Source organism: Triturus cristatus, chromosome 1_2, assembly GCF_964204655.1.
Source record: "Triturus cristatus chromosome 1_2, aTriCri1.1, whole genome shotgun sequence".
In the NCBI taxonomy this organism is placed as follows: domain Eukaryota; kingdom Metazoa; phylum Chordata; class Amphibia; order Caudata; family Salamandridae; genus Triturus; species Triturus cristatus.
In genome coordinates, this window is record NC_140580.1 from 1,175,331,750 (window position 1) to 1,175,344,260 (window position 12,511).

At 50.1% G+C, this 12,511-nt stretch overlaps 1 protein-coding gene across 2 annotated transcripts in view; it reads right to left on the minus strand.

The window, feature by feature from the left end:
- NUP188 (nucleoporin 188) overlaps window positions 1–12,511 on the minus strand; it is a 1,223,536-nt gene that overhangs the window by 843,013 nt on the left and 368,012 nt on the right. For both annotated transcript variants that reach the window (XM_085614037.1, XM_085614036.1), the window contains exons 16-17: window positions 9,971–10,126; window positions 6,040–6,166 (exon numbers count right to left, since the gene is read on the minus strand). In XM_085614037.1, coding sequence (XP_085470163.1) covers window positions 6,040–6,166; window positions 9,971–10,126 — 283 coding nt within the window. The remainder of the gene's footprint in view (window positions 1–6,039; window positions 6,167–9,970; window positions 10,127–12,511) is intronic.

A 12,511-nucleotide genomic window follows, 5' to 3' on the forward strand; every position in this document is an offset into this window, starting at 1 on the left:
CAGGCCTCGCCCAAAGAACCTGTGGGGGCTCAACCTGCAGTCAGTGCAGCTGAGTCCCAAAAGAATGAGAAGAAACAGGGTAGGAAAGGTGGGCAACTGTTAGCCACAGTTCCAGAGAGCCAGGGAGATGCTATCCCAGTAAGGGAAAACTCCCACAATGGCACTGGTAAAGCCCCCCCTAGCCAACAGCAAGACCTGACTAGTCAGGCAACTGTCCAGCCTGAATTAGTGGCTCCTCAGGTGGCAGAACAAGGGGTAGAGGAGGGGTGTTCCCTACCAAGAGTAGGGACCCCCTATCCTCAAACAGACCAACAGCCAGGACCCAAAGAGAACTATAAAATAGCCCCCTCACTTGCCAGTCAGGAGCTAAAGGTATGGTACTGGGCACTGACAGCTGTCAGCAGCCTCTGCTGGGTGTTAGCCTTCATGGCAGCCCTATCCTTGGCATGGTGGCCTAACCCCCTGCCAAATAGCAAGTCAGGCCCCCTGACCTTATTGGTCATGGTGGGGTTGCTCAAGCTGTGGGTAGCCTCTGTGGGTAAGCTGGGCCTAGCCCTGGCTAAGTTAGAAACTACCGAGGTATACACCTCTAAACCCAAAATAGAAAGATGGGACCAGGACAGTAAAAGACAAGGAGAGGAGCCTTGGGAGTTAGGTCCTGAAACTAATAAGACAGGCCAGCTCCCCAAAGGGATTGACCTAGGCAGAAGGATGTAAGGCAGAGTAGGCCCTGCAACTTTCAAACCACTTCCCCAACTCTTCCTCGCCTGAAAGACTAGGTAGACTCTCCCAGCTTTGGCAGAAGTCTCCTGGCCTTTGGGCTGGGGGGGGCTTGTGTGAGAAAGTGGGTTTCTGTTGCAGTAACCCCCCCTTTTTTTGCCTAATAGCTGATGCACTTTTCCTTGTTGTGCCCTGGGCTCCTGCCAATCAGGTGCCCAGGGCCTATGTTCCTTCCTTAAAACACACAAACTCCCAATTGGCAAACCCTGGCCACATGTCAGCCCCTGGTAAATGGTACCCTAGGTACCCAGGGCCTTGTGACCAGGGAAGGCCTCTAAGGGCTGCAGCACTCCTTGTGCCACCCTTAGAGGCCCTGTACCCTTACACACACACACTGCCTTTGCAGGCTGAGTGTCTGGGTGCAGGACAAAACAAAGAGTCGACATGGCACACATCTCTGTGTGCCATGCCCATTACCTATACTGCCAAGGCATATGTCAGCCACCCCTCTGGCTGGGTGCCTTATGCCTATGGTGTGGGCACAGGAGCAGGAGCCCTGTGCCCCTACAGTACCCAGGTCCATCCCTAGGCACTGTAAGTACAGTGCTGCCTTTTACAAGTACATGGTGCTGAGAGCTCGTCAAACACGAACTCCACAGCACCATAATGGCAACACTGAAGACTGGGAAGTTTGGTATCAAACTTCTCAGCACATTAAACCCACACTGATGCCAGTGTGGGATTTAATGTACTAAGCACCCCAGAGGGCATCTTAGAGATGCCCCCTTACAGCTAACCTACAATCCACGTCTGCTCTGAGGCTGCCCAGGCTGCCACACAGCAGACACGTTGCTGGACCCCTGGGTGGGAGAGCCCCTGCTCTCCCGGGCCTGCAACAATGCACATCCTGGGTGAGGTGAGAAATCTCCTCCCCCAGGATGAGCAAAGGGAAGCTTCAAAGGCATGCCGCCAGTTGGAGTTTCCCCAGGCCACTGCAACCCCCCACTCTGGCAGGAAGCTTGGCCGGAAACCCCATACAAGGACAGGGGATGTGCCAGCCTGCCCACCCCACCCCTCAGGTGGGGGAGGCGAAGTGAAGCACATCTCCGGGCTCTCGCCATCTTGAAGATGGGAGGCCCTACCCTATCAGGATTAGGCTACTGCCCTCCTCCCACAGGAGAGAGGCAGGATAGGGGGTGTACCCACCTCAGGACAAGGACCCATTGGTCCCTGGCCTTCAGCTACCTGTAACGCCCCTAAATCTAGTATTTAGGGGCCCCCTGAACCTTCCTTCCCCAGATTCCAGATAGAAACCTACAAGAAGAGCAAGAAGAAAAAAAAGACCTGCCCTGCAGCTGCTAAAAAGAGGAAGACACCAACTGCTTTGGCCCCAGCCCTACCGGCCTGTCGACCCTCGAACCTGCTCCTGCTCCAGCGCGGCATCTCTTGTGGCCAGCAACCTCAAAAACCCCGGAGGACCTGGCTACCTTTGACCTCTGATTCCCTGGGACTCCCATGAGTAGAGGCTCTACTCGAGAAACCTATTCCTAACTCCTGGCAGCAGCCCGGAACCGCGGACCCAACACACTCTGCACCAGCCAAGCCTGGCCAGTGCCGGAGTGGACAAAGACCCTGAGGACGACCCCACGGCGACTGTGACCCCGAGTCCGGCACCCAAGGACCCCCCTCGACATCCTGGACGAAGCCTGCAGCCTCAGAACCGAGTGCCACCCCAGCCGCGATCAACCAGAGGGTAAGATTCCCGACGTCAAAAGGCACCCCTGCACCCGGCGCCCTGCGGCCCCCTGTGCCCAATCCCGGGGTACCCACCTAACCTACAACTACCCAACTTACCCCTCGAAGTGGTGGTGGCACCGGAAACATCCTCGTCCCCGAGCCTGCAGCCTTTTTCCAAACCGGAACATTCCCATTGATTTCCATTGAGCGCCCGAAGGCTCAAAAGCACCCTGCACCCAGCCGCCCGAGTGGCCCTGGCAGTGCACTCTCTACACTAACTTACTTCCCCACTTGCCCTGAGTAAGTGACCAGGAGCCCAGCTCCCACAGACTCGTGGCTTGCCAGACAGCAGCCACCAACTAAGGCCCCCCTATCCCTCATAGGATAACATTGGGCCTAACTCACTCTGCACCCGGCCGTCCTGAAACCGCTGAGGGTGAACCAACTGTACCTACCTGACACTGGGGGACCCCTGAGTCTATGCCCGGAATTTCAACTCTGCCAGTCGAGTACTTACCCTTAAACCGCTAACTTCATTTTCCTCATAGGGTAACATTGACTGGCTTTTTCTTCAAAAATCTTCTAAGTGTGAACTTTTCAAAACTGTAAAAATTCACCAAAAATCAGCCAAGTGACAAAAACGAATTTACTCACCTGTTCCTGGGTGAGCTCCCAGTGCTGGATCTTGGTGCCCAGCCCTGACCCTGAAAAGTACTCACAACTATACTTACCTCTAACTCATTTTTCTCCCATAGGAAACCATTGTCTGCTTTTCTGTGAAATTTCTTCTAAGTGTCTATTTTTGCAAATTTGAAATATTCTTTTAAAATCGTACCATTTCTGCAAACGAAATTACTTACCTGTTTTTGATAAGGACCCCAGTCCTGGGTCTAGGCACCCAGTCCTGGATTACTAAAGTAACGAGAAAGTACTCTACCTGCAATTTGAATTTCTTGCCATAGAGATCCATTGAATGTTTTCTGTGAAATATTTTCTAAGTGCTAACTTTTGAAATAGCTAAATATTATTTAAAAATCATTACAGTTATTAAGTCGACTTTCATCACTTGATTCTGAATACTGACCCCAGGCTGGTTCTAGGATCCAGACCTGGAATTCCAAAAGTAATCTGAAAAGTAATTTATTACAAATAACCTGAATTTACCATTGAGCTCAATGCATTGTTATGTTTAGGAAATAGGATTGTTTATTGCAACCAACTGTGACTGTTTACACAAATTTATTGCTTGAAACAAAAGTATTTATATTCAACCTCTCATTCTGAGAAAGTATATTTTTACCCCCTTTGTGGTTCTAAAAATAAAACAAGCATATATTTTATATATACAAATCATTGGCCTAGAGTTCAGTTATTGAGTGTGTGAAACCATTTGCTGACTGAGTGTGTACAATAAATGCTTTACACTGTCCTCTGGTACTGCCTTACTGCTCGACCAAGCTACCACTTTTGAGAGTAAGGTCATACCTAACTTTGACCTCTATCAGCCTCTGGGGGACTGTGGACTCTGTACACCCTGTACCTATTAGGGAACAGTATATACAGAGCCACTTTCTCACACTGTTTCACTCAGTTCACTTTTTGAAGTATAGGTGAGTTATATGCAGCATTGGCTTTTGTTTTGTTCTTTAATTAGGGTACAAAAGCGGCACAAAAGTACCCGTAAGCGCCGATCCGGCTCCATGTCTACCTCGAGTGGGAGGCCGGGGGAGGCCAGGGGAGGAGTCGGCTGGGGACAGCTGACGACTGTTGCGGACGTGGTGCCAGTAGAAGCAGCACCGGGGGAGGTGGAACAAGGTCGACCGGCACCGATCCGGATCCAGGGGGACCCTGCGGAGCTGAGGATGGAGCCTCTGGCGTCAAAGGCCTAGGGCCCCCAGCAGAGTCCGGGGGCCCGATGGTGCGCCGGCGGAGTCGGGCTGCTCAAAGATGGCATGCATCGCTTCATAAAATTGACAAAGCTGGGTAGGGGTCGCTTGGGGTCCCAGGAATGGAGGGAAGCCCGAAGTCGGCCCTTTGGGTTCCGCACGATGAGCTACGGGAGGGGCACCACCCGCATCCCTCGTCGCGCCAGCTGACGGACGGAGAGAAGTCGAAGAGCGACACTGCTTCTTCGACTTCTTCTTGTGCTTCGACTTACCTGACCCAAAGTGTGAAGACTTGGATGAAGAGTGATGACTGCTCAGCGACCATTCCCTTGACCTCCTACGCAACCGGGACCTCGAACAGCGTTGACCCGACTGCCGGGCCTCAAGAAGCTTTTGGGACCGTCCCCACAAATCCTTCGGATTCATGGTCCGGCAGTCGGAGCACGACTTGGGGTCGTGATCGTGCTCCAGGCAGAAGAGGCACACCCTGTGCGGATCCGTCACTGACATCAGTCGGCTACTGGAACCGCAAGCCTTGAAGCCTGTCATCCCTCATGCACCAGGAGTCGATGGACTCAAAAAACTAAATTGACAAAAGTTGAGGAAAAAATCTGTCAAAAACGACTGGAGGTACCACTCTCTCCGGATCTGCGCTTGCTGGCGCGGAAAAAGAAAGAACGGATGTCAGCGCGCGAGGGCGGTGTCTATGTAGCTAACGTGATGTCATCCGGGCGACCACGACGCCAATGACGAATGCGGAGTCAACCGACGCCACCTTCCAACGTGCAGGGGTACTGCTGACGCAAAACTTTCCGGATCAAGTCTGACGCCTGGGGGTAATTCTAAGGTAAGGAATATATAACTAACTGTTTCTTTAGGATGATGGTGCGTCATAGTTCTGGAGCAATAGCGGTGGTGGCTCTGTGGTAGATGTGTGCGGCAGGCAGGGGTTCGTGGGTGCCCCTGAGTGGATGCCTTTCATGGTCGAGGTGGGAGAAAGCTGAATTTTTACCGCTACAATTGTGGACTGAATTTATTTAAGTAGATAGCCTCCGAGAGTTGGTCCTAACCTTTTATCCTTCCAGTTAAGTGCTACTCTTTTCTTTACCCTTAAATCAATTTTGTCATTACCATTTTATGGACAGGGGAAGATACCCTGGAGTACACCCTCCAGCAAATCATATATTTTCCAACATCTTATTTTATTTCTATGAACGTTTCGTGTAGTAGTCCCATCTGATCCCAGTCTTCCTACAAAAAACAACCAATGCCATTGAATTACCTATTCTAGTAGGTTTTCGCCGCAAGTTCTTTGGAATAAGCAAAGGCTTTCACTGACAAGTTACTATCTATTTTCATATTTAGGTGCAAGGGTATTTGAGTCACAGGGGAACCCACTTCATAGCACACTCAACGTACTTCAAACACAATCATGGTGGTAATGGTCTAAAAATGCTTCCGACTGCCATCACAGGACCGGAGAGCTACCTGCTCATACTGTACAGTACAGGCTGTACTCAATATGTCAACATAAAGGACAGTGAGACAAAGAATTACAGAGCAAGAGACAAAGGAAATGAGACATAGTGAACAACAGTGACAGGTGTGAACAGAAGTAACAAACCTACAGTAGACACGGCACAAAATGCTTTATCTAAGGGCACAAGTGCATAGGAACGGCATAGCTGATGCTCACCGCTGCAGCAGCATGTAGATCCTGGACGTGATTGGAAGTAGACAATCTGCTGTGGTCAGGTCTGTGCTGATTACTTTGTGCACCAAGTCGAGGATGGGTTTCACCCTCTGGCAGTGCTGGATCACATCTACAAAGAAAAATGTGAGAGTTACAGGTTGTTTCAGAGAATGGACATGACCAGTCTCCCTGCATCGCTGAACATTGCAGAGGATGTTCGGCAAGAGAAGCCTAGCGAGACTAACTGCTGCAAAATGTGCACACCACAATAGAATCAGGCATCACGGCCTGTGTGCACACCACAACAGAACCACGCATCACTGCCTGTGTGCACACCACAACAGACCCAAGCATCACTGCCTGTGTGCACACCACAACAGAACCAGGCATCACTGCCTGTATGCACACCACAACAGAACAGAACTAGGCATCACTGCCTCTGTGCACACCACAACAGACCCAAGCATCACTGCCTGTGTGCACATAACAACAGAACCCGGCATCACTGCCTGTGTGCACATCACAACAGAACCCGGCATCACTGCCTGTATGCACACCACAACAGACCCAAGCATCACTGCCTGTGTACACACCACAACAGAACCAGGCATCGCTACCTCTGTGCACACCACAACAGAACCAGGCACCGCTGCCTGTGTGCACACCACAACCGAATCAGGCATCACTGCCTGTATGCACACAGCAGAACCACGCATCACTGCCTCTGCACACCACAACAGAACCAGGCATCACTGCCTCCGTGCACACCACAACAGAACCAGGCATCACTGCCTCTGTGCACACTACAACAGACCCAAGCATCACTGCTGTGTGCACACAACAGAACCAGGCATCACTGCCTCTGTGCACACCACAACAGAACCAGGCATCACTGCCTGTGTGCACACCACAACAGAATCAGGCATCACTGCCTGTATGCACACCACAACAGAACCAGGCATCACTGCCTGTATGCACACAGCAGAACCACGCATCACTGCCTCTGTGCACACCACAGCAGAACCACGCATCACTGCCACTGTGCACACCACAACAGAACCAGGCATCACTGCCTGTATGCACACAGCAGAACCACGCATCACTGCCTCTGTGCACACCACAGCAGAACCACGCATCACTGCCTCTGTGCACACCACAACAGAACCAGGCATCACTGCCTGTGTGCACACCACAACAGAACCAGGCATCACTGCCTGTATGCACACCAAAACAGAACCACACATCACTGCCTCTGTGCACATCGCAACAGAACCAGGCATCACTGCCTCTTTGCACACCACAACAGAACCACGCATCACTGCCTCTGTGCACACCACAACAGACCCAAGCGTCACTGCCTCTGTGCACACCACAACAGAACCAGGCATCACTGCCTCCGTGCACACCACAACAGACCCAAGCATCACTGCCTGTGTGCACACCACAACAGAATCAGGCATCACTGCCTGTATGCACACCACAACAGAACCAAGCATCACTGCCTCTGTGCACACCACAACAGACCCAAGCATCACTGCCTCTGTGCACACCACAACAGAATCAGGCATCACTGCCTGTATGCACACCACAACAGAACCAAGCATCACTGCCTCTGTGCACACCTCAACAGAGGCAAGCATCACTGCCTCTGTGCACACCACAACAGCACCATGCTTCACTGCCTCTGTGCACACAACAGAACCAGGCATCACCGCCTGTGTGCACACCACAACAGAACCAAGCATCACTGCCTCTGTGCACACCACAACAGAACCATGCTTCACTGCCTCTGTGTACACAACAGAACCAGGCATCACTGCCAGCTTCACCTTGCATGTATCTCAAGACCTGCAGTACCTATAAACACAGACCGGAAGAAATAAAATTGGGACTGGCGCCAATGTAGAAATATAGGTCCTTGAAGGAAATTCATTTGTGGAACGAAGTCCGTGCAACTGCACAAGAAAGGGAGAAATTAAGAAGAAGGGTAAAGTGTGCAGCAGCTTCAAGGACTGCTGGGAGCAAGGTCCAAATGAGGAGGACATAATGGCCTGCACTAGCCTCTTACTTCCAGCCAGAGAAAGGTTTGGAATGATCCTAATCAAGGCGAAGCGAAAAACAAAAATCAATTTGACAGTTCATTTAAGTTTTGAAAGACAAAGGTTTCTTGGTGCTATATCTGTACAAGTAGAATGTAAAATAAAAAATACTGATCAAGGAGTCTAAGGGGCTACATATACACTAAGAAAATGGGACAGGGGGGGGATCTCCAAGGCACTCTGGACCAAAGAGGGCGATGAGATGAGCGAAAAAGTAACTCATTTGACTGCTGGAGTCCGGAATCAGGCTAAAGCAGTGTATTACCCGATGCTCAGAGCAAACAGTTAAGAGAGAAGTCGCACGCTTTGGGCATGTCCACAAGAAGAAGAATGTGCTACAGCAATCATCCATCACTGCCCAGAAATCACTGCACACTGAATCTAAACAAGCTCGGAACCATAAATGGACCACAAGTTGGTTTGAGCGGAATCAAAACAGCCTGAGTTTGAGGAAAGAGGAAAATAATGACACTGCATCCTTTCAAGGGTCTTGGCTAGAAGAGGAGGCAAACAGATACTGAAATAGTTGTTAAGAAGGTTTTTTTTTCTAGAATAGGTCAAGCCTAGCCTCTAGTTAGGGGAAGAACAACATCAGATGATAAACAATTCGCATTCTGACAGTCTAGTAATGACGGCCAACAGCACAGAACAAGCCAAGTACCTCTGGTCTGTGCACAGTTTGGTCCATCATCTATAGTCTTCAGATCAAAGTGGTCCAGCACGTACTGCCCTTAGCAATATCAGGTCCAACATCTACTGCACAAGCAGTTAGTGGAAGCATTTACAGACAGATCCAAAATCCACAGCCTGCAATTGAGGGACAGGCCTCGCACCTACTCCCTCAACAACCACAGCCTGCGGCAGAGAGCCAGGCCTAGCAACTACTCCCTCCCAACCACGGCCTGCAGAGTACAGCCAGGTCTCGCACCTACTCCTTCAACATCCACAACATGCAGCAGAGCCAGGCCTAGCACCTATTCCATCAACATCTACAGCCTGTAGCAGAGCCAGGTCTAGCACCTACTCCCTCAACATTCACAGTCTACAGCAGAGAGCCAGGCCTAGCACCTATTCCATCAATAACCACAACCTGTAGAGTACAGCTAGGTCTAGCACCTACTCCTTCAACATCCACAGCCTAGAGCAGGGAGCCAGGTCAAGCACCTACTCCCTTAACCATAGCCTACAGCATACAGCAAGGTCTAGCGCCTACTCCTTCAACAATCAGAGCCTGCAGCAGAGAGCCAGGCCTAGCACCTACTCCCTCAAAATCTACAGCCTGCAGCAGAGAGCCAGGCCTTGCACCTACTCCCTCAACAATCAGAGCCTATAGCAGAGAGCCAGGCCTAGCACCTACTCCCTCAACATCTACAGCCTGCAGCAGAGAGCCAGGCCTAGCACATACTCCCTCACTATCCACAGCCTGCAGAGTACAGCCAAGTCTAGCACATACTCCCTCAACATCCACAGCCTGCAGAGTACAGCCACGGCTAGCACATACTCCCTCAACATCCACAGCATGCAGCAGAGGTAAGCCTACCACCTACTCCCTCCAGGTCTATGCTACTCACTCAACATCCACAGCCTGCAGCAGAGAGAGAGGCTCAGTACCTGATGACTGGTAAAGTTGCACTGGCCTTTTAACCTAGAGCATAATCCGGTTCAGTAACTACCACCCGTAGGGCAGTCCAGCATTAACAAAACACACAACACTGCAATTTCACCAGCAGCAGAGAGCGCAGTATCGACATCATTGAGATGTACCACCTGTTCCATCAGAACTACCCACCACAACAGAAGACATGCAAAGGTGGGTCATCGCTGCCCCGTCTCACCTGCTGTGGAGACCACGTGCAGGAGCATCTCAATCTCACAAGTGAATAATGTCCAGCTGCTGAAGGAGAATTCCCAACGGACAAGGAATGCCTGACCTTCCATTAAAACCTGTCCGAGGGTGCCCTGAGGGATTCTCAGGTTCGTCTGGCCAACGCCTGAAAGAGAAATCATTAACCAGAGAAAGTGAATACAAATGGGAGCACTATTATCTGGGAGGTAGTAAACACTACTTACCTGTCATCCTAGTTTACAATCACAGGAATGTTTCCTGATTTCACAAACACTGAATGCATCCTCAAATGTTAAACACCTCAAATTCTTTATAAAGCACAATGACCTGTCTACAGCATCTATGTGTTTGAACTCTATTTTCAAACAAACAAATTAATACAAGAAACGGAGCAGAAAGGGGAGTTTAAGAATATAAAACCTCCCTCTCTTATTAAGCCATCCAGGATCTGCGCAGCAGAGGAGGAGTTCATTTAAAAGCTTTGAACTCGTGGGAGGATCTACCAAAGACCGAGCTGGCCTCTGGAACATACTCCTGTTATGACATTACTCAACACATGATCTCTTGGAATTGGGTCAAGATTAAAGAAGCTATCCCTCCAGCACAAGCCCCAATTTAAATGCTTCAAAAAGCACAAGTTACTTACCTTCGGTAACACATCATCTGGTAGAGACAATATCTAGCTGCAGATTCCATACATTTGAAGTTCCCAGGTGTCAGACTGAATCTGCAAACTTTTGCATGAGCACTACCCCTGCGCCCCATCGGGTGGCTTTGTTTGGTTTCACACGGCGTCGTTGACACTGGGAGTGACGTTGCCTTCTCCTATATAGGCGCAACCAAGGAGCGCGGACAATAGTTATTTGTAAAGGACTTTCCATGCCAGGAGTGAAGACCCAGAAGTAAACGGACTAGTGTGTGTCCAAACCAGGACCTTGAACAACAAGTTACTTGCCTTTGATAACACATGTTCTGGTAGAGACTATCTGGCTGCAGATGCCTTACCTTCAATTTCATGTTGGATCTGGAAATATTTGCTCGAGCAATACCCCTTGCGCCTGCCGTTGGGTGGCTCCATTCAGCTCAGCGTGACGTCGTTGGCAGCTTCAGTTAGGACGTCGCAGTCACCTATATAGGCATGCGGATGTCAGTACTTTTAAATTTTTCCACGCTAGAAACGCAGAGCCACAATTAACTGCCCAAGTTGGGTGCAAAACTAGGGCACTGAAAAGGGGAGTACCCCAGTCCTATCAAACTCAGTCCGCAAAGCAGGGAGGCATTGGTGGAGCTGTAAGGAATCTGCAGCTAGATAGAGTCTCGAACAGATAATGCGTTACCGCAGCTAAGTAACTTGTTACTCTGATAGAGACTTCAAGCTGCAGCTCCATTACATTTGAATTAGATACCCAAGATATACCATCCAGGCGGTGGGTTGCAGACCAATACATTACACTAGGAAGTCCTGCAGGTCCGAATGGGCAAAATGCCCGTCCCTGTGATCCTGACGAACAAGTTACTTATCTTCGGTAACGCTTTTTCTGGTGGATACAGTATCTGCCTGAGGATTCCTCACCTTGTGAATATCACCAGCGCCAGCATTCCACTGAACTTTTTTCCCCAGCTCTCTACGCCGACGAGGACGACGTCATAATGCATCGGCTCCGCTGGCGACTCCGTATGACGTCACCGGAGCCATAAGAGAGGCACGTCGGCGTGATGACGTCCGTTCCACCCATTTTTTCCGTGCCCCCAAGGCGCACAGGGGGACCAACGACAGATTCAAAGCTTACACAGTATACAATATACAATCAAATATACATAGTACAGAAACAAAAGGAAAGCTAAATAAAACAAGCATTTCCTACCAATGTACCAGAAAGAATAACAACATCTCAAGCAAGACAACTTTTAAGGTATACAAAGGTGGACAACGGGGAGGCGGGTGGGCCAGTGAGGAATCCACAGGCAGATACTGTATCCACCAGAAAAAGCGTTACCGAAGGTAAGTAACTTGTTCTTCTGATGGATACATCTGCCAGTGGATTCCTCACCTTGTGAATAGATACCCACAGCAGTCCCCACTCCCGGAGGAGGGTGTCCACCTTCCTATACCAGAAAGTCTTGCAACACAGAGCGCACGAAGTGGCCCTCCCTCCTCATCTCAGAGTCCAAGCAATAATGCTTTGCGAAAGTATGGAGGGAAGCCCAAGTCGCGGCTTTACAAATATCTGCCACAGGAACACCCCTGGCCAAAGCAGATGTAGACTATTTAGCTCTAGTTGAATAAGCCCTAATACCCTCAGGAGGAACCTTACCAGCCAGGGCATAGCAGATCTTGATGGCAAGGATGATCCATCTCGATAAAGTGCGCTTGTGCACCGTTCTTCCTTTAGAAAGACCAACATAACCCACGAAGAGCTGATCGTCCAGACGAAAGTCCTTCGTTCTGTCCAAGTAAAAGCTAACAGCTCTCTTTGGGTCCAGGCGATGAAGCCTTTCCTCCTCTTTGGAGGGATGAGGAGGTGGATAA